The following is a 20,784-nucleotide window of genomic DNA, read 5'->3' on the forward strand; positions in this document are numbered from 1 at the left end:
GGGCGGGGTCCTTTAATGGAAGGAAAGACCCCTCTGGCTGTGGGGATCAGGGAATGGCTCCTGGAGAAGTTGGTGTGGACTTGAGGATTGGGAAGATTTTAACAGGAGGAGAAAGGACTGTGAGGACATTCATTTTTGGAGGGAACACGGAGAGCCAAGGTGAGGGAGTGGGAAAGAATGAGAACATAGTGGGGAGCAGCCAGCAGCCCACTTTGGCTGAAATAATAATAGTAATCATAGCAACTAGCATTGCTGAGCAGTAAGTACCAGGAGGCACTGGGCAGAACATCAGCGAGAGAGAGAGAGAGAGAGAGAGAGAGAGAGAGAGAGAGAGAGAGAGAGAGAGAGAGATTGTGTAGTATGTGCCAGCAGCAGGGGGGCTTGGAGGCCAGGAAAGGACTTTGTGAGGAGACGTTAACAAGTGCACTCGCTGCCTGCTGACTGAGTGCTGGGACACCTACAGGGGCTGAAGACGAAGTAGGCTGCTAAAAATCCCAGTTAGCAACAAGGGGTGAGGCTGGAGCTGCGCTTGTGGGAACTGGGAGTCTATGGTCAGGCCCTCTTAGGCCACTGTGGACTCTTATTTCCCTGTCTGACACGACTCTGCCTCTGGCTCAGCCTCAATTCCTCCTTCTGTAGAATCCGGAGACTCTTGGGGTTCCTAGGAATAAGGGAAGATTGGGGTCAGATGGAGGTTGCGCCCTGCCTTCCAGGGGTGATGCCTCGGGGGAACCCAGAGCCTGGCGGACCTCCCCCCTTCCCAGGAGCCCCTGTGTCTCTAACCCAGCAGACTGCCAGAGGCGACAGGGCTGACAGACTAGGCTGGGAAGCAGAGTGGTGAGGTCCTCAGCCTCTGACCCCTGAATCTGACCTCCTTGGGCTGAAAGGGTGGAGGGGGTCAGGGAGGGCTGCTGCGGCGGAGGAAAAAAAAAAAGCCGGCAGGAGCTGAGTTTATTAGCTGAGGGAGGGCTGGAGGCGGCTGCATTCCGACTCACAGACTGGAACATTTCTGTGATCCGCTGTAATGCACTGGGAGACACTGGGCACATTGCTGAAGTTTGACTCATAGGGACCGGGAGGGGGAAAGAGAAGGGGGGAGGGTGGTAGTGGTGGTGGTGGGGGGTGAGGAATGGGAGGAAGCGAGGAAGAGGAGAGGAGGGAAGGAAATCCCTTGAGAAACGTCTTTTTTAAAAAAAGAAAACTTTCAAAACCCGCACCGCCCCCGCCCCCCTTTTCTTTTAATAGGAACAGGCTGGACCCTCCGGTTCCCCTCGGCAGGCGCTGGGTGGGGGGTGGGGGGAAAGGGGGAGGGCTGGGCAGTGATTCAAATCAGATCCTGGAACTTTCCTCAGGCAAGTCGTGCGGGGCGGAGGCAGGGGGTGTCCCGGGAATCTCCGAGGACTCGGGACTCCACGCGTGTCCCTGAGTGGGACTGCGCGCTCGTGGGCTGGGCTGGTCGGTGCTCGCGCGCGCGGAGGTCCTGCCCCGGAGAGCGGCGTCTGCGGAAACGGCCCGGGCCCTGCGTAAACATGGATGGGAGTCCGTGCCGAGCGCGCCGGGCTGCGGGCGCCCAGGTAGCCGGGTTTCCGGGAATTGTGCGCGGGCCGGGGCCGGGGCCGGGGCCCGGGCCGGGCGGAGGGGCCGGCCCGGCGCCCCGCGCTCCTCCCTCCTCCCGGGGTGTCCGCCGCCGCCGCGCGGGGCGCGTCTGCCGGGCGGTGTGTCCCGGGGCCGCGCGCGCCGGCCCCCTCCCTCCCTCCCTCCCTCCCCTCCCCCTGGCCCGCTCTCCGCCTCAGATAAAGCATTTCCTTCCATTGTCATCCTACCCGGCCGGCCGGGCTGCCAGGGCCCTCCCCCTCCCGGCCCCCTCCCTTCCTCTCGCCGTCTCTCAGTCGCTCTGCAGCCTCCGGCGGCCGGGGGGGAGGTGAGGCCGGCGCCCCGGCCCCCAGCCCCGCCATGCGCCCCCCGCGCTGAGGGCCGCGGCCGCTGGATGCACAGTCGTCCCCGCGCGGGTGAGTACCGGGCAGCCGCCCCGGCCCCGCCCGCCCCGCCCCGCGCGGCTCCCCAGCCCCGGCCGCCGGGACTCGGACTCCCGGGCTCAGGCTCCGTTCGGGCTCCGGACGCCCCGCGGCCCGGCCCCGCGTGCGCCCCCCCGGCCGCGCCCGCCCCGCCCGGCTCCACGGGGCTCGGGCCGGCTCCCGGCCCGGGCTGGTTCCGGGGCCGGAGGGCTCGGGCCTCCCGCTGGGCGCCCACATCCGCCCGCCCCGGGGCAGCGACAGGCCCGAGGGAGGGAACGGGAGGCCCCGGGCCGCCCGCCGATGCTCAGACCGGGGTCCCTTCACCCCCATTCCTGGGGAGGACGGGCCGGGGGACCGGGGCGCCGGGGAAGGAGGGACGGACGGCTCCCGCGGCCCCGGGAGGGGGCGGTGCTCCGGGGCGGAAGGTTTGGAAGCGCGAGGGCAAAGGGCAGGACCCACTGAGTTGTGGCCGGGCCGGTGGTGCTGGACATCATCCCATCTCGCGGATCCTCCGACCCCTAGGCTGGGGCAGGGGGATCCCCTGGATGGAGGGTCCGGGACTGGGAAGTTTCTCCGAGCTCCGCCCCGCACCCTGCTCACCCATTAGGGCGAAGAGACACCTGTGCCCCAGTGCGCTGCCTGCCGAGGGGCTGACAGAGGGAGAACCGCAGGCGGTGGTGTCCTGAGAGTTGGGGACAGGATGTGTGCACCCCCAGGCCTGGGGTCTGCTGGTGCAGGGCAGTGTGAGAGCAGGCTGCAGACCTGGGAGCGGGGCTGGGCTCTGACACGGGGATGGCGGGGGAGTTTCTAGACCTGTGCGCTGAGAGAGAACTCTCTGGGGCCTGCAGGCCACCGAGCTCTCCCCCCAACCCCTTTTTCCTTCCCTCTGGCTGCCCATTCGGATCTGCACATTCGGATCTGACCTCTCTCCAGCCACTGCTGCTCCTCCCACCAAGTCTAGGCCATTCCCTAGTCCCTGTTGGCTGTCCTGCATACCCAGAGGCCTCCCCCTGCATCTGGACACTGGCTGTATTGCTGCTGCCCATCCCTCTCCACACACCAGTTCAACATCTGCTTGAGGCCCAGCTTGACCTGCCAAATTCTAGGGTGAGAGAATGGGGCATTGGATTTTAGTGGCCCGGCTGAAGACTCAAGCTCTGGACTGTTCAGCCTGCTCCCTTCGGGATTTGCACTGGACTCAGGAGTCTTCTTTACGACTCCTTCCCAGGCACTGGGCTGAAAGAAGGGAGACTGTGACTCAGTTTCCCACCCCCTAACGGGGCACCTTGGCAGCCCATTTCTCCCCAACGGGAACCCTTCCATGAAGCGGCTCAGGTTGCCACGCACACTTTCTCTCTCCACGCCAGCCCTCTGAGACATCCCAAGCTCCCTTTTCAGCATCGGCGAGCCATCTCATAGCTCCTCATGGCTTAGCATCTCCTCCTTCTTCTCTGCTCTCTGTTTCTTCTACCCACCTCAGTTAATGAGTCATTTTCCTCTTTTCCTGCAGTCACTTCTGAGGGAAACTAAGGCACAAAGCAGACGCGCTGTGTCATGCACAGCGAACCAAGACTGGAGCCAGGTCCTGGACCGCTGGGACGCCTCCCTTGCCTTTAGTCCCCTGACGCTCCCGGGACCTGGCAGGGCCACGCTCAGAGCCGCCGCTGGTGTCACGTCTGGGGAACGGTCCGGGGAAGTGTTCTCCCGAGGCCTCTGTGTTTGTTAGCGTGAGCCCGGGGGTGGGTGTCTCTTTGGCCACCAGGCCTTAGGCTGGCACGGTGAGGCTGGGAAGTGGCATGCAGGTCTTGCACGGACCCTCCGAAGAATCTAAAACGGTCACTCTGCTCTGATATTGAAGTTCAGTGTCCCCGTCAATAAAACGGGGAGAAAATTTCAGGTGAAAATTTTCTCCCCGTTTTATTGACGGGGACACTGGACTTCCCAGAGCACAGAGGAGGAGAGGGTAACTATAAAGAGAGGGATCAATGTTCAGTGTGAGGGCTATTATGCGTGTCTCTCCCCCCCCCCCCCCCCCCCCCCGCCACCACCACCACTACCTTCAGGGATAACAGACACCAGCTTTCATCCTGGGTGGCTTCTGGGAATGAGAGTTGGAACTTTTCCTTAGTCCTGATCATGGGAGTGAGCTCATGTGTGATGGGGCAGTGGGGACCCTCTCTTGGCTGTGGACACACTTGCCCAAGGACCCGGGACGAAAAAGCCTATGTAACTCCCGCCTCTTTTTCATTGCGAGCTGGTAATTTAGACATTGGCGGGGGCCTGAGAGAAGATGAGCTCATGCAAGGCCCAGGGTCACACACACATAGGGAATGGTGGGCTGAGTGGAGCTGGAAGCAGACCTAACCCTGCCGGTGCCCACTCTCCTGGCCTTCTCCCTGGCCTGGCTCAGGTCCTGTCCATGCCTGCTCCTCAGAGCTTGGCCCTGGTCTGCCTTCAGCCCAGACTGAGACTGGGGCCCATCATGGGCCTGGGAGCTGGGGGGAGGGCATGTGTCCTCCCGGAGGCTCCGGGACTGCGTTTGTGTGTGTGTTGGATTTGTTCACTAGATGGGGTACTTCCTCTGGGGCAGGAAGCTTTGATTTCCTGTGGTGGGGGCGTTGGTAGGATCAGGAGTGGGGGGCTCAGCTCCGGGCCATCCCTGATGTTGTTGTTTGGAACCATAGACGGGGCAGACTTGTTGCAAAGGCTGTCCCCCCTTCCTCCCCCCCCCCCCCCCCAACCCAGGGAAGGCGGGATGGAGTGCACTGGTGAGGAGGCCCAGGCTGAGGCTGGAGAAGGAGGCGGTGAGTCTGCTGAGATGAGGGGGGTGGTGGGCAACACAGCAGGAAGCCTGGTCACCAGGTGACTCTGCCGGGTATTGTGTTTCCCTGCGATATTTCCCCCTGTTTCTGTGGTAACCTTCCCTGGGGGACCCAGGCCTTTGGGCTGCAGGAAAGTGCCCCCAGACAGCCCTTTCCTTAGAGGCCTGAGTATTAGGAGGAGTCCCTAAATCTGGCCGCCTCCTTAACCCTATGGCTGCTAGGACCAGGGCCTGGGAATCTAGGCAAGTGGGCAGAGCACTGAGGGATGACTGGGAAGAGGCCCTTTTACATCTCTTTGGGGTGAGGGAAAGGCGAAGAGACGGGCTGCTGGACTTTGGGGCGGGCTCTGTGCCCGCACTCATCCCGTCTCTCCACTGCCCTCCTTCAGCGCCCCCCTCTCGAAGCAGGAGGTGGACAGCGTGCTGCCTGGGGCGAGGGAGAAGGGCGGAGGGGGCAGAGGCGGGAGGGGTGTTTTCATCAGGACGGGTTCCCGGAGGCAAAATAAATTCAGGATCGCGACTCTTTAGTGTGGGTCAGCGTGTGATGGGTGTGTGTGTGCACACTGGGTGTGTGGTGGGGGCCTGTGTGTGTGCCCCAGGCTGTGTTTGCAGGTGTGGTTCTGTGACAGTTTGTGATCCACGTAGTGGCTTTGTGTTGGGCCTTTTGGGAGTGTGTACACGTGCAATACAGGTGTGTGTCATCGGTGTAGTGTGTACCTTTGCAGTGTATGGCTCTGTGTGGGGAATATGGTCATGTTTTTTTTGGGGGGGGCTGTGTACCTGTGCAGAAATGGCTTTTTAACAGAAGTCCAGATGTTGGCTGGAAAGCACCATCTCACTCGTGGTCCTCAAGTCTCAGTTTCTGGACCTTTTATTTGGGCGTCACCTGGGAGTGTATTAAAGAGAAAGATCCTCAGGCCCCATCCGGACAGATTCAGAATCTGCAGGGAAGGGCCTGGGAATCTGGATTTTAGCAATTCTGGTGCAGAGCCGCGTTTGAGGACATGAGGACCACCCACGGGGGCCAACCTCTTACACTTTTTCTTTTGAAGAAACTGAGACTTTTAGAAAGTGTGTGCAGTTTGTCCGGGGACACAGGGCTATTGAGAGGAAAGAACTCAAAGCCTGTGAAGACTGGTGCTGGCTTCGCTGTGCATGCTCTGCATATGCAGGTGTGCCCCTGCCCACACTCAGTGTGATGGAGGGGACTCGGTGAGGCTGATGCACACCTTAACTGGGCCTTGACCTTCCCCTCGGGGTCCCAGGCTTCCTGATCTTGCTCTCTGGTTACGTCCTGCATCCATCTCCCCGGGGAAATCCTGAGACTCTTGAGCAGCAATTCTAAAGGTAACGTTGGCAACCAGGAGGCCCTATTTACTGAGCCAGTCCCTCAGCTGTTCATCCATTCACCGGATGCTTACTGAGCCTTGCCACGTGCCAGGCACAGAGAGGCAGTGAGCACAGAAGCAGAGCATCTGACCTCAGGGAACTTCCACTCTAGTGGAGGAGACAGACAGAACCAGTAAGCAAGTAGAGAAATGAGTGTATGTATCTAGTTACACACTGTGATAAGCTCTAAGAAGGAAATGAACCGGGTGCCGTACTAGAGAATAACAAGGTGGGACTTCCTTAGAAAGGGTGGCCAGGGGAGGCTGCCTGAGAAGGTGACATCGACGCCTTCTCTCACCTCCCCAGACTGGAAGTGAGCCCTCAGAGCCTTCTGAGCATGCGTGGAAACTGCCTGGGTCCAGGTGGGGCATCCGGATTGCCAGCCTCTTGGCCTGGCATGGGATACAGCAGGGTCTCTGTTCCTCAGACAGCCCCCAGAGGTTGGCCACGGAGAAGAGCAGGATGGAGAGCTGGACGGGGTCCACATTTGAGGCCACTCCGTGGCTTGGGAGAGCGGCCGCTCCTTCGCAGGCGAGTCCAGGCCCCGTGGGCATGTTGGATGCTGGGAAGGTAGTGGCGGCCTCTCTCCAGGAGCTCTCAAGCGCCGCCCCATTCCTGACCCTCCTACCTCACCTTCCTCCCACCTCATTTCCTTCCTCCCCATCTCCCCACCCTGGAACTCCTGTGCCAAGTCCCTCCCCTCCAGGTCTAGCCTGGCTGCCGCTGTGGCCACTGGAATTTATTTACCTGGCTCCAAAATCACCGAGGAGGGAGGGAGGGGGTCCAGGCCGAGCAAGGACCTAGACCCTGGAAAATAGGACAGAACCCCAAAGCAGGTAGAGGACAGGGCCAAGAGAGGGCTCGGAAGAGACCTTTGGCAGGGCCTGCAGAGCCTCTCTTGGGCCCTTGGAATCTGCTCCCCAAACTGGCTGAAATGTCATCGCCTGCAGGCAGTGCCCCCCTCGGGCAGGTTAACTTTCCCATCGGCCAGCAGCCTTCAGGCCCTTTCACCTCAGCCTCTTCTAGTAGGGCACCCGGAGCGGCAGGCTGCAGAAAGCTGCGGCCCGCTCTCGGGAGCCTTCCTCTAAGAGAAGGGGCCCGCCTCGGCTGGCATTTCACCCGGGGCCTCCTTTAGGCTGCTCAGTGCAGAACCCCCCTGGACTCCTGTGCCAGGCTCCACCGTGGCCACTCCACAACCTCCACAGCAAGGTGGGGAGGGACTTCTAAAGAGGAGGGCCCTGGGCTACAGCACCATCCCCGCCCAGTCTCCAGCCACTTCCTTTTTTCCTTCAGTTGCCTGCAGGGATTGGAAACCCTGGTGCTCTGAGACTCTTGGGCCTTCAGGGCCCAGCTTGAGCCTTGGAGAGAAGGAGGGGTACCCGCTTCCCTTTCTGGAGTCCCCGCTCGGCTCCCTGCAGAGCCCATGTCAAGGAGCCCCACTCTGGCTCTGCAGTCACCCCCTCCCTCCCTCCCCCAGCTCCCAGGATGGCAGGGAGGAGCAGGGCAGGCTGGGAGCCACAGGGTCGGAAAGAGCCCGGGGTGGGGGAATTTGGGGACCGGGCTGAAACCGGCTTGTTTTGCTTGCCCCACAAACCTCCTTGGGCATCCGCTGCGCCCTCTGGGGCGTTCAGGTTGTGGAACTGCTCTCAGAATGACAGGCTGGTGGCACCCAGTTGGGTCAGGGGGGTGGGGGTGGGGTGAAGGCGGGGAGCCCCAGGCGAGGGGGAGCTGGAGGGTTAAAAATAGCAGCAGCCGGGTTTCAGTTAGCAAATGTGGAGGCGGGGAGCTGGAGGCGGGGCGGTGGCAGGCAGTGTTTGCCCACAGCGCAGGGCTGTTTCCCCCGGGTCCCAGGCATGAGTCACCGGGGAGCTGCCTGCCGAGGAGGTGCTGGCACCGCGACCCTGGCGCTGGGGTCGAGCGCAGGCTCCATCCCGGGTTCGGGAGGACGTGCAGCTCCCTTCCTGGCCTTCGGGGCTGTCCTGATAACCGGGCCAGGGGGGCTGTGGCATAGAGGGGAAGTCGTGTGCCATTCTGAGGCCTAAGCCCTGGGTTTGAAACCCAGCCGAATGGCTGAGAGACCTTGGGCAAGGTTGCCCAGGGCCCTAAGCCTTGGTTTCCTAGTCCTTCAAGTGGGGATTTTCTCGCATGCCTACGTAAGCACTGGGTGGATTCTACAGCATCTGGCAGAAGCTCACTGTCACCTCGGGTCTGCTGTGCCCATTGCAGAGCTTGGCGGGAGGGCCTTCCTGTGAGGACACAGGGGAGGCCTGGAGGCCCCTCGAGTCCTTTCTCCTGCGAAAGGGCTCACAGCTAAGTGAACCTTGGGTACGTGGTTCTCCGTGCCCCAAGTTCCTCCCTCTGTCACAGGGAAATAATAATAGTCCCAGCCTCCTGCAGATGCTATAAAGATTAAAGTAAGTCACGCTCACACGGTGCCCGGTATGAAGTCAGTGTACGCAGAATAGTCGTCATTATTATGAGTGTTGTTTTCATATTTTTGAAGGTCACGGTTAGGGAATGCCGAAGACACTAAGAACAGAAACTGGGCCCAGCCCCAGTTCACAGGGAAAAATCAGGCCAAATTCTCTGTTCCAGATTCCTCCACCCATCAGGGCCTGGAGCAGCAGGCGTCTGGAGCCAGCACTCACAGGGTGGGCTCCTCTCTCACGTCACTGCCCCCAGCCTTCCCCAGGGAGGCAGGACACCGGGGACCCGAGGGTCTCAAATCCAGCTGGCGTTGGAGGGGGCCTGGGACTGGAGCAGCCCGATGGCCCCCATGTGGAGCACCTCTCCAGCATCTGCTGGGGTGACCTTTCGGTTCGCCCCTCCCTGGCGGCTCTTAAGAGGAACATGAGGCAGAGGAGGGCTGGGAAGGTCAGTGATGTCAGCAGTGAGTATTCCCAGCACAGCGCCCTGGAAGAGGCAGAAGGCCCTTCTCTCAGCAAAGGACCATTATTCAGCCTGCAGGCATTCATTGAGTAACCCCTGACAGTGTGCCCGGCCCTGTGCTGGGCCCTCTGTGTGATTCAGGAGAGGCAGGGGGCGCTGGGTGGTAGATCACTCAGAACCTCAAAAGACTTGGAGGTGCAAGAATTCAAATGGAGTCAGGGAAAGCCCAGTGGTGTGGGTCTCTGGAAACCAGAGGTTGGGTCTTGACTCTGCAATCTGTGTGTGTGTGTGTGTGTGTGTGTGTGTGTGTATTCTGTTTTTATTATTATAGAAGTAGTTTATGTGCATTGCAGGTAATCAGACGACACAGACAAACAAAAATTAAAAACTAAAAAAAAAAATAAAAAACGCGAGCAATTCCAGCTGTTGCAGATCGCTGCCACGATACCTCCCTGCACACCTTCCCCTTTCTTGGCAGGCCTTTATGCATCTCCCTTTCACCTAATTGAGATTACATTGTGTGTGCTGTGCCCCCGGGCAGCGCTCTCCACCCTCCACTAAGGTCACTTTTCATTTCATCAAATTCCCAGTTGGCCAGATATTGTTCACATCTGGTTTGTCCAAATCAGTACCCAGGACCAGGCGTCTGGCTATTGCATTCCCTGAAGGCTGTGTAAGCACCCTGGCTGGATTTGTGATCTGGAAAAATCCGGCTCACCACGCCTTAAAGGCAGCCGTGGCCACAAAGGGGAGTCGTGTCACCTGGAGAATCTGCCCTGCATACTGGCCGTCTTCCAGAAACAACAGGCAAAATGAGGGAGCGACCAAGGCCCGAGAGGGATGGCAATCTCCAGAGTACTGACTGTCATTAATATTAATGTGGCTTCCCTGTTAATGCCAGCATTCATCAATAGCTTGTTGCCATTCACAGATTCATACCCATGATGCTCCCAGGCCGTGGAGCAAACCAGATCCCCACTGTGGCCTCTGCCTTCCCCTAACCCAGGTGCAAGGGTGTCAGTAGCCCTTTGGCTATGTTCTTAGTCCCCAGGAGCTTGCCATGAAGGTGGGTGCTCCCTTCTACACCAGTGGGTGCTCCATCCCTTCTCCCAGCCCCCGGGTGCAGTGTGTGTGGCCTCAGAGAGAACGAGAGAGTGTGCCGGGGACAGCATCTTTTCCCAAGGGAGTTTGCTCACTATGAAGGGTGGCTTGCTGTGGTTATGCAACCTGCATTTCTATAGGCCCCGCAGGTTCCGGAGTGCTTCCACACAGCTTGCAATCCTCCCCTGTGGCCCAGGGGGGTTTGCCTGGTTACTGACACCCTGCTGGAGGCAGTGCACAGGAAACAAAGTGGTAACATGGACACTGAAAAGGCAGGGAAAATGTAGGATGAAAAAGGGAGTGAAGATGGAGTTGGGGAGTGCCTCCTGGAGACCAAAAACATGTGAGGGACACATGCAGAGATGATTCTCTGTTTTCATTTTTGTTGTGGTGGATGTTTTCCGGATGGAGGACCAGCACACTGTGGGGACATGTTGGCACCGGGAATCACCCCCAGGCCCTCAGCGGCCGGGCCCCACTGTGCCCTGCGGCCCCTCCGTGGAGGTGGGGGGAATGGGCTGTGCACACCAGTGTGGTGAGTATGAGCTTGGGTTCTGGAGTCCCAGAAGCCCTTCTGGCCCATCTGCGTGACCTCGGCGATTTCCCTAAGTTCCCCGAGCCTCAGTGTGCTTCTTTGTAAAATGAGGGTGATCATAATATCTACCTTAATACGGTTTTGAGGACCAAACAAGACAGTAAAAGAGAGATGCCCAGTACAGTAACCAGCACACAGTGAGCATTTAATACCTGGTTGCTGATCATCACTAATGTTAATTATAATACGATAATTATTAACATAACTTAAACTTTTCCCTGGCAGTCTCTTGGTTGGCATAGGTGAGAGGAGCTGAGGAAGGAAGGCCCATCTCCTGGCTCACGTGCAGCAGGGAGAGGCAGATGGGTGGCCAGGCAGGAGTGGGGGACACACACAGGGAGGCAGGGTCTGGCCATGGAGGGCCCAGAGCTGAGGGAACAACAGGGATGGAAATGAATGACTATGAGACCTCTGAGGGGGGACGGAGAGGCCCTGAGAAGCAGTCCCAGGCGTGTGGCAAAAGAGAGAGAGGGAGGGAGAGAGAAGCGCCCCTGTTGGGGCAAGCGCTGGCCCTTGAGAAAGATTGTCTAGGACTGTCTGCTAGGAGAGAGGAGCTGGTGTATGGAGCACCAGGAGGTGGGAGTGGGGGGTAGACAAAAACAGAAACTGACAGAACCTCACCTCTGCTCCTCTTGTTACAGTGGGGCTCCCATCTTGACTGTTGGGGATGTTTTGCTTAAGACAGGAATGATGGTGGTTAGACTTCAGAGTGAACTTCCTATCTTGGGGATTGGAGCTACTGGAGCAAGGAGTAAGAGTAGGTGGGAACTTATTTTTGAGTGCTTCCGGGCCTTTCTCAGTGGGGCAGTCTGGACCAAGGGGCTGGGACGAGGGGAGCCTGCCTGCTCAGGAATTCCCTACGTGGCCGGGCAGGCCGCCCCTGCTGCAGGAAGGCTGTGGGTGACAGGAAGTGGATGCTGCGGCCCTGAGCAAGTAGCTCTGCTCTTGCCCTCACACCTCCACAAAGAGCAGGCTGGGAGGACCGAGTGGTGGGTCCCAGAGGCTCCGGAGGCCGGCAGGGCTTGGAGAAAACCCCGTTTCCCTTTGCTGAGGGAGTGTGAGGCTCTCCAGAGAGCGCTAGTCCCGAGAACCGATGGCTGCCCACCCTCAGAAGGCCCAGTTCTCCGTGCCTTAGGGTCCCGGGGTCCCCATCTATGAGAGGCATGGAGTGGAAGAGGACCTGGGGCTGGGTGAGGAGCCAGGGAGGGCGTTTTTCCCACCCCTGGAGAGCTCAAGCTGCCGCTGCCATGGTTACGTCTGCTTCCTGTTTGATTCATCTCAAACAGCAGAAAGAGGGGGGCGAGGCTCCCGGCTTGGCCACCGCTGCGTGGGGCTGTTTACAACAGCCGCTTGCGGGATTCCCAGAAAGAGACTCCAAACCGGACATCCTGCGGCTGCAAAATACCCAGGTGTCAAGAGCTAAAAATAGCTGCCACCCGCCCCAGCGCGGGGAAGGGGGCAGGCTTGCTGCGAAGGCTGGAGGGCCAGCTCTGCGGCTCCCACCTCCAGCCTCCTGCTGGTGCACAGCTGCTGAGCCTCAGAGCTCCAGGCCCCTCGCCTGCTTAGACGGACAGGAGGCCTTTGTGGTGGCAGCCCCGCGTCCCAGGCAGGTCACCTGGGAGCCCAGCCTCCGCCCCCGCGGGCAGCTGGCCCCTCTGCCTGCACGGTGGACCTTGCTTTGGGGTGCCAGTGAAGAACCGGGAGGGACCTCGGAGCCTCTAGGGAAGGGATATGGCAGAGCACTCGAGAGCAGGGGAGGGGAAGCCGATGCTCCTCCAATTCCAGCCCCATGTGCCCACACGCAGTTTGAAGTCACTGCGTGGGATCTGGGAGGACAACAGTTGGCTGCTTTCCAGAAGTGATTCTTCGGGACTGTCTTCACGGGGCCCAGAGATGGAACAGGCAGCTTCTCCCCTCCAGCCTGTGGCAGGGGTGGGGTTCACGGCTGGTAGGGATCTCGGGGGGGGGCGGGGGGGGGCTCTGCGACTTTCCCTGTGCCCAGTGAGGCCCTGCCTTTGCTCTCCCCTTGCTGGCCTGTGGGGAGAAACAAGTGTTGGGGAGCAGTGGGGTGTATTTGGTTGAGAACTTGGGTTCTGGAGCCCAGTTGCCTGGCTCAAGTCCCGGCACAGCCACTTCCAAGTTACGTGACTTCAGACCACGCTGCTGGGCCTCAGCCTGCTGATCTATGAAATGGCAATAAAAACAGCAACCGTCTTGTTGGTTTGTCGCGAGGGTTAGAGGCATTAGCACATGCAAGGCGCTTAGAGCAGCTCCTGGCATACCGTCAAGGGTTAGTTTACAGAAGTTCAGATGGCAGGGAAAGCGATGAACCTGGTTGGGAGGGGCTGGGGACTGCGTCCGGGAGAAAAGGGACGGTGGTAGAGGAGAGGAGGGTGAAAATGCTTGTGCCAGAGAGGCTGAAGGCGAGTTCAGGAGCAAGTATCACTGAGCACAGCCATGAAGGCAGCACCAGCCACATGCGAGGGGCTTCGCACACAGCGTGGCTGATCTAGGATGACTGCTCCCACGCAGATATGCTTATCCGCTTGCTCGCTGCAGGGGCAGCTGAGGCTTGACCAGGTTACACTGTGTCCCTGGCGCTTCCTGCCGGTCCCTGAGGGAGTCAGAGGGTGAGGCCAGGTCCATCTGACTGCAAAGCCGATGTCCTCCACGCTGAGGACCCTCACTTCCACGACTTCACGTGGCAGGAGTTTCCAGGCAGCTCCCACTCCCTGGGTTCTGGGTAAATCTGAGCAATCGGCGGCTTCGTGCCAAGAAAATTAGTAAGAGAATTTCTGGAAGGGAGACTCAAGAAACTGTCAAACAGGGTCCATTCTACGGAGGTTCAAGGGAGTTGGGTGGGTGAGAAATGTTGTTTTACACTTCTTGAGGCTCCTTGAAAATGTGTTAGTATCTGTAAGTAGCATTTTTTTTTTTAATTTTAAAAAAAGTGTGCTTTATTTTAAACTCCTTGAAAGTGAGAACCAGATTTCACTCCTGTTTCCATCTCTTCAACCCCCAGATGAGTGCCCTCCCATGGAGGCCCTCAGTACCTGTGTCTGAGATTGACATTTTGGGTTTTCCCTGCGCTGGTCTGATCTGGCCTGGCCGTGCCACTGACCTGCCGGGTGGCCGGGACCTCGCCCCTGTCCCTCTGCCCTCCCTCCTCTGTGTTAGCCTGAATGGCCTCCAAAGCCCCCAGTTCCTAACGTTCTCACACTCTGTGCCCTGAGTGCCTTCGAGAAGAGCTGCTCCGTGCTCAGCCCTCGCTGTGTCAGAGAGCTCTGGCCACCATGCTGTTCTTTCTTGTGTCTGTTTATGTGCGGATCTTCCTGCAGCCATGTCACCCCGCAGCCTTCCTCTTCTCTGCCGGCCAGACACGGAGTCCCCCGTGGTCCTGCCTGTGTCAGGGCTGCGGCGTGGGGCGGGCCGGGGTCAGCCCGGACCTGGCACTTGGCCTGCTGCTGCTGCCGCCGCCCGCTCTCCGCTGGCTGCTGGGGCCTGGCCTCCTTAGCTGGTCAGGAGACAGGGCATGTGCAACCGCTTAAGAAAGACTTTGGAGGTGCTGGGAGGAGGCTTGTGGGTGGCAGGGCTCCTCGGGAAGCCCTGTGCCTGACAGGGGCCTGCCACAGCTGGGGAGCAGGCGATCGGGCAGGCTCAGGTTTCTGCGGGGCAGGTGAGGGCCCAGGGCAACAAGGTAGGGGGGCAGGGCAGCGCGGGCAGGCGCCCAGGGACAGAAGAGTGGCCTTTGTGTCTGCTCTGGAGGTAGCTGAGGCCGGGGTGGGCCGCTGGAGCAGGGTTTCTGGGGCTCTCTGGTTCTGGGTGAGAGCTGGCGTTCCGGTCTGGGGGGGTGACTCGGTAGGCCCAGGGCCTTGGTGCTGAGTAAACTGCCTTTTCAGCCTGACGACAGCTGCTTCCCAAGACGGTAGAAATGGGGGGGGGGGCAGCCAGGAGAGGTCCCCACCCCGGCCAGGAGATGTGTGGAGAAGGATCCAGCCCTGTGAAGCATTCTCGGTCCCTCGGGTCCGCTCACCCCTGATCTTATTACAGTGAGAGACCCCACTTTAGTGGCAACAGTGCTCTGAGGGGGGCCTAGGAGAGGAGGGGTCCCCTGCGTGATCCCCAAGCCTGGGGTGCAGGATGTTCACTTTCGGGTTTCAGTTCAACCACTGACCGTGTCCCTTTCAATACCTTTCCTCCCTCTGGGACACAGGAGAGCGGCTCCCGGGATCTTTTCTCTATTGTTCTGGGCTCTTCGGAACGCACAGAGGCTGTCAGCACCGAGCCAGGGAGTTAGGGGAGAAGCAGAACTTTTTTTTTTTCCAGGAATTGCTTTTGGAAACAGCCCCTGTTGGCAACACACGCACACACGCACACGCTTTTTCTGAACCGAATGTAGACCATCAATCAGCATCACAGTCCGTCCCTTTGGGGCCAGGCAGCCAACACTGCAGAGTTCAGGGCCATTAATTTCTCTCCCATCCAGAAGGGGCAGGGTGTCCAGAATCCGTAGTTCCCAGGGGAGTGGAGCGCAGAGAACCGGGTTCCGTTCCAGCGCGTGTAGGCTGCCGAGCAGGCCTCGGGCAGGACCCCCGGAGGTAGGAGAGAATGCCCCAGAGGCAGGGACTCCGGGCCTGGCGTGGCCTCTGAGCGTGTGCCCCGGATTCTGGTTCAGAAACCTGTCTTGGGGGACCAGGTCCTGCAAAAGAAAGAGGAGGTCCTGGGGTAGGGGTTTCCATGTCCTCAGGTGGAGGGGCTGCCCCCACACCACTGTTCCTTGGGGCTCACAGGCCTTGTGCCCTGTCCCAGGCAAGGGGCCAGGAGAGGGCCACTTTGTTCCATTCACCAGTGTCCGCCGTGTGCCCAGCAAAGTGATAGGTGCAGATGGGCATGGCGTACAGACGACACCCAGAGACCATAATGGGTGGGGTGTCCGGGTGGTGGGCACAGAATGGCTGCTCTGGGGAGCCAGGAGAGGTCAGGGTGAGCTTCAGGAGGACACGGGCTTGGACTGGACTTCGGAAGATGGGCAGAATTTGAGGAGGGACAGTGGTGTTTCCCTCCCAGACATTGCCATTCAAAGCTCGGGCCCCGGTGACGGAAGCCAGCTGGTGGGAGTCTCTCTGTGCCTGGAGTCGCCCCCTCCCCCAGCGCCTGCTGCAGGGAGTTCTCCTTTTCAGCTTTGGAAGAGGAACTGTGGCTGCCCCTTCGACACAGCCCAAAGAGCGGCTCTCGCAGAAAATTGTCCTCCAGAAAATAACCCTTGTGCCAAAGAGGGCTCCCGTGTGTCCACCAGACGCCCCCCTCCCAGCTTTCCAGTCTCCTGGCCTCCTGTCTCCTCAACCCTGAGCTGGGACAGCAGGAGGGAAAGTGTCCCCTTTGGGCGGGCGGCCTCTGGACTCACTTTGTCCCCCCCCCCCCCCCCCCCGCAGTCTCTGCTCCTCTGGGCCTCTCTGCTGCTCACCAGCTCTGGCCCTGCGTGCATTTCGTGGGTTATGAATGGGATGGGTCTGAGCTGTGCTTAGGAGGCTGGGGCAGGTGGAAGCACTTCTGTTACAACTTATTCAAGAAAAAGGCTGAGCAGTTCTTTCTGGGGGAGGGGGGGAGGACTGGCTGAAGGGCGCAGGCTGGAGCAGGAGGAGGAGAGGGGTCCCTACTATGGGGTCCCTGGGCTGCGTGCGCATTCCAGAGCCATCACTTTACAGCGCCCACCAGGCCTGACTTGACCTCTAGGCCCTGACCTAGTCCCTCTCCCGCTGGGAAGCCTCTGAGTCCCTTTTCCAAGTCTCCTCCTCCTCCTCCTCCTCCTCCTCCTCCACGCCCCTCTTGGCATCTTCAGCAGGTCTCACCAGCCCTGCTGTCCCACCTCCAGCCCCACCTCACCTCCCAGCCCTCTTCTTTCCCTTGGGGCTACGGGAGCCTGGGCCCAGGGGAGATTGTATCTGAGCACATTGGGAGGGCTGAGGGCATTGTTGGGTGAACCGGGGCCTCCCTGGGTTCCTGCTGTGGCCTGAGCTCCCGCAGGGAGAGCTATCTGAGTCGCTTAGTGGATTGGATGAGGAAGAGGGAGGCATGGGGATTTGAGGAAAGGGATGGGATGGAGTCTTCTCTTTTCGGTGAGCCTCTGTCGGAGGTGCCGGGTTTTGGAGGGCTCCAGCTGGAGGTGGGGCCCCCTGGAGAGGCAGGGGCCTGCCTCGCTTGGACATTTCCCCTTCCTCTTCCTGGCCCCCTCCCTGCAGCCCCCTCACTTCGTCTTTCTTCTCTCTACAGATGGGACCCAGGTGACCCCGGGTGCCCACTGCCCCAGTCCCCCTGGCACAGGTAAGCTTCAGTCCTGAGGGAGGCTGGGTGGGAGGTGGGAGGTGGGAGCTGAGGGTGGAAAGGACATGAGACGGGCGGGTAGCTGGGCAGGGGAGCTGGCTGGTCTGCCCCAGAGTCAGGAGGTTGGGGTCCTGGGGGAGAGGGTGAACTGGGGTTGCATGGGGAAAGGGTGAGGAGTGGAGATAAGGAGGCCACTCTGGATCCAGGCCAGCCCCAGTGCTAGGAAGCACGACAGGAAGAGGAAAGGCAGGATGCAGTGAGACAGGAAGGCAAGTAGGAAGCTCATGTTTATACTCAGGCCCCTGCCTCACGGCAGGCTCATGTTCTCGGTTGTTGGCTCGGTCTGTCCTCACGCCAGCCCTGTAAGGTAGGCATGGCAGCTCTTGCAGGATGGAGCATGCCTTGTGCTGCTCAGGTAGGAGGGGAGGGACCCTCTTCCTGGTTCTCTCATTCCCCTTGCCTCCTATTAGGCTGCACTGAGCAAGGCAGGGAGTGGACTTCCTGCTGCTGCTCTGGTTAGGACATGCCTGTGGGCTGGGGCTGCGGCTGGGGCTCCCTCACTTCAGCCAGGACCCACTCAGAACCTGCGAGGTACATACCAGATGCCGAATAGTTACACACGGCAGGGAGAAATGAAGGGCAGGTGTCCTCTTTGCATCGCCCTGGCTGTCCAAGAGCTTGCAGATAGGTTGGGGAGACAGGACACAAAGCGAGAAAAATAATAGCAGACTGCAATATGTGACCAGTGCCAAAGGAGGGGCCAGCTGGTTAATGTGTGGGTCCAGTTACTCAAGAAACATTAAACTCGCCATCTATTACTCCTTAGTCCTCAGAGATGTGTCATTTTCTAAAAATTAAATACAGAAATTAGAAAAAGAAAAACTAACTCCGTCTCTGTGCCAGGGGCACCCTCCTATGCGTTTTGGGGGGATACAGAGATGTCTTCATGGATCCAGCCAGTGTTTATGGGGTGCCTGTCACGTCCGAGGCACTGTTCCAGGTTCTGGGATAGGGAGCAATAAGCAAAAGCAGTCCCTGCCATTGGGGCTTCACTCAGACCACGCAGTTCCCATTGGGGCACAGAACTGGGAACGCCGTTGCAATCCATGTGGCACCTGGCTAGGTCCGAGGGGGAGGGAAGCTTCTAGCTGGGCCTGGAAGAAAGGGTAGGACCTGGAAACGTAGAATTAAAGAGCGAGGACAGCACCAGGAGGGGGACGTTGTACGCGAAACTCTGAGGACAAAAGGCACACGGGCTTGTGACAGGGTGGCAGCCGGCGGCTGAGGTGGAGGACTTGTGTTCGGGTGTAGGAGGAAAGGTGAGAGAAGCAGGGTTAGCACCAGGCGGCTCAGACCTCCACATGCTGAATCACCCTGCCAGCCGCCGCCAGGGTTTCAGGCAGAGCCATTTCCAGAAGGGCTTCTGCTCCGGCCCCGGAGGTGCTGGGAGTGCGGGGTGGGGCCGCTCACAGTCCGTGCCTGGCCGGAGCCACCAGCTAGGCGAGGCGCCCCGGGAAGCCAGGACGCCGGAATGAGGAGGAACCGAGACCCTTCCTGGGGCAGGAGTGCGTTGGCATTGGAGGCCCCTACTCAGCCAGAGCGACCTGGTTCCTGGGTGGATGCATGAACACAGGGTCCGGGGATCACAGCTGTGCATCCCCCGCGACGGGCTGTGTGTGGGGGCACAGCCATCCTTCCTGGGCCTTGGACACCTGTGCTGCTCCTCTCTGTCCGTTTCCTGGCGAGAGGATGTTAGGGCGGGTGCCCCTCAGCCTCCGCCTCCTGCAGGCCGCTCCTCTGTGCCCGGTGAGACACTCTCACCGGGGAAGGCCGCTTGCTGAGAGAGTCACTGGGGAAGCGGAGCCGGGACACCGGCCTCGACAGGACCAGAGCCCGTGCCCTCGGTCTGCTGGGAGCTGGGGGGCCTTTACCTGAGCCTCCTTTTCCTTATTTGGGATCAGAGAATAGTGACAGCCACCTCCCGGGGCCCATGGTGATGATGAGATGAGAGGGTTTTGCAGCCACATGTGCTACAGAGGCTAGGGCAGTGACCAGTCATGGTTGAGCCGGGCCTGGAGGCCGTGTGTCCTGACCCCCCCGGCCGGTGCTCTGCCACACGGTGCCTTCAGGCCCCCACCGCCTCGGGCCCCGGGGACAGCCCGGGGCTGCCCTGATGGGTCGCTCAGCACCGGGTGAGCCGGTTTCAGTCTCTGTGTCGCTCAGCACCTGCTCCCACCCCGTCGGCCTCTGCTTCTCCGGCAGCATCTCTGGCTGCTCGGCCCAGCCCGGCTCCGCTGGCCGCGCGGGTGGAGAACCTGGTCCGGCAGCTAGTTATAAATAGCCCCTGCGCCTGCGGCCCTGGCAGGTGCTCCTGGCGTGGGTGCAGAGGACACTCGAGAAGAGGCACCTGAGCCGCGTCCTCACCGCTGCTGGCCCAGGGCTGGCGCGAGGGCACCTGAGAGCAGGCTCCGCGGGCACACGGGCTGTGCAGCCCTTGGGGGGTGGCCAGGGCTTGGCTGCAGGTGGGAGGCATCACTGCTGCTTCTTTTTTTTTAAATCTTCACCTGAAGATATTTTCTCCATTGATTTCTAGAGAGAGCGGAAGGGAGGAGAGAGAGAGAGAGAGAGAGAGAGAGAGAAAGAGGGGGAGGAGAGAGAAAAACATCGATGTGAGAGAGACACAGTGATTGGCTGCCTCATACATGGGCCTTTACTGGGGCTGGGGGAATGTGCAGCCAAGGTACATGCCCTTCACTGGAATTGAACCCGAGACCCTTCCTTCGGTCCATGGGCCAGCACTCTAACCACTGAGCAAACTGGCCCGGGCGAGGCATCGCTTCTTTATCCCATGGCCTGCGGTAGAGTAGGGAGGGCGATGCCTGAGAGGGCCTCTGAGGCCCTTTGGGGTTGGAGGCTGAATAAAGGGGGGCTGTGCACCTGTCTGATCTCTGTCCCTGAGCACAGCTCCTTGGGGGCAAGTGGGTCACACCCTCATTGCAGGGGGCCAGAAGGGAAGGAGAGAGCGAGGCCCAGAAGGCACCACCGAAGGGCTGTCGGCTGTTTGTAGGTCCCCGCAGTCCCAGCCTCCCGTCCTTTGGAGGAAAAGCAGTATGCTCAGAGTCAGAGGCTCCACTCGAACCCCGCAAGCCACAGACCCACCATGGACAGTTGAGGTCACCTCCTTACTCATGGGTGAAATGGAGTTGAAATTACCTACCTCCTAGGACCCTGGTGAGGAGGGCGTGAGCAAAAGGCCCCTAAAGCATGTTTTATTTTGAGTCCAGTGAGCCCTGAAGGAGGCCGTGAGGCTGTAACCCTCCCCTGCAGACAGATGCTTCAGCCGACTCTGCTTCCCTTCTGTGTGTCCTCAGGCTGCCCCAGGCCCCACGCAGACACGCCAGGCCCTCAGCCCCAGCCTATGGACCTGCGGGTGGGCCAGCGGCCCCCGGTGGAGCCCCCACTGGAGCCCGCGCTGCTGGCCCTGCAGCACCCCCAGCACCTGCACCACCACCTCTTCCTGGCGGGCCTGCAGCAGCACCGCTCGGTGGAGCCCATGAGGGTAAAGACACGAGCTCGGCTCCCAAGCCCCCTCTCTCCCTTCAGCCTCCCCCCACGCCCCGTCTCAGCCCCTAACGCCTTGCCCCTTCCCGGGC

General features: G+C 60.0%; 1 protein-coding gene across 3 annotated transcripts in view; it reads left to right on the forward strand.

Moving 5' to 3' along the window:
- Positions 1 to 1,393: 1,393 nt before the first annotated feature.
- The window catches only part of HDAC7 (histone deacetylase 7), a 35,621-nt gene continuing 16,230 nt past the window's right edge, over positions 1,394 to 20,784 (forward strand). Inside the window, exons 1-3 of one of the 3 annotated variants that reach the window (XM_084880393.1) lie at positions 1,394 to 1,574; positions 17,081 to 17,131; positions 20,503 to 20,690. In XM_084880393.1, coding sequence (XP_084736519.1) covers positions 20,550 to 20,690 — 141 coding nt within the window. In that variant the 5' untranslated portion in view covers positions 1,394 to 1,574; positions 17,081 to 17,131; positions 20,503 to 20,549. Of the gene's footprint in view, positions 1,575 to 1,788; positions 2,010 to 17,080; positions 17,132 to 20,502; positions 20,691 to 20,784 lie in introns of those variants that run through there. The other 2 variants (XM_084880391.1, XM_084880392.1) reach the window with 2 other exon arrangements.

The sequence above is a fragment of the Pipistrellus hanaki genome (genome assembly GCF_964339955.1).
Source record: "Pipistrellus hanaki genome assembly, chromosome: 3".
NCBI lineage: Eukaryota > Metazoa > Chordata > Mammalia > Chiroptera > Vespertilionidae > Pipistrellus > Pipistrellus hanaki.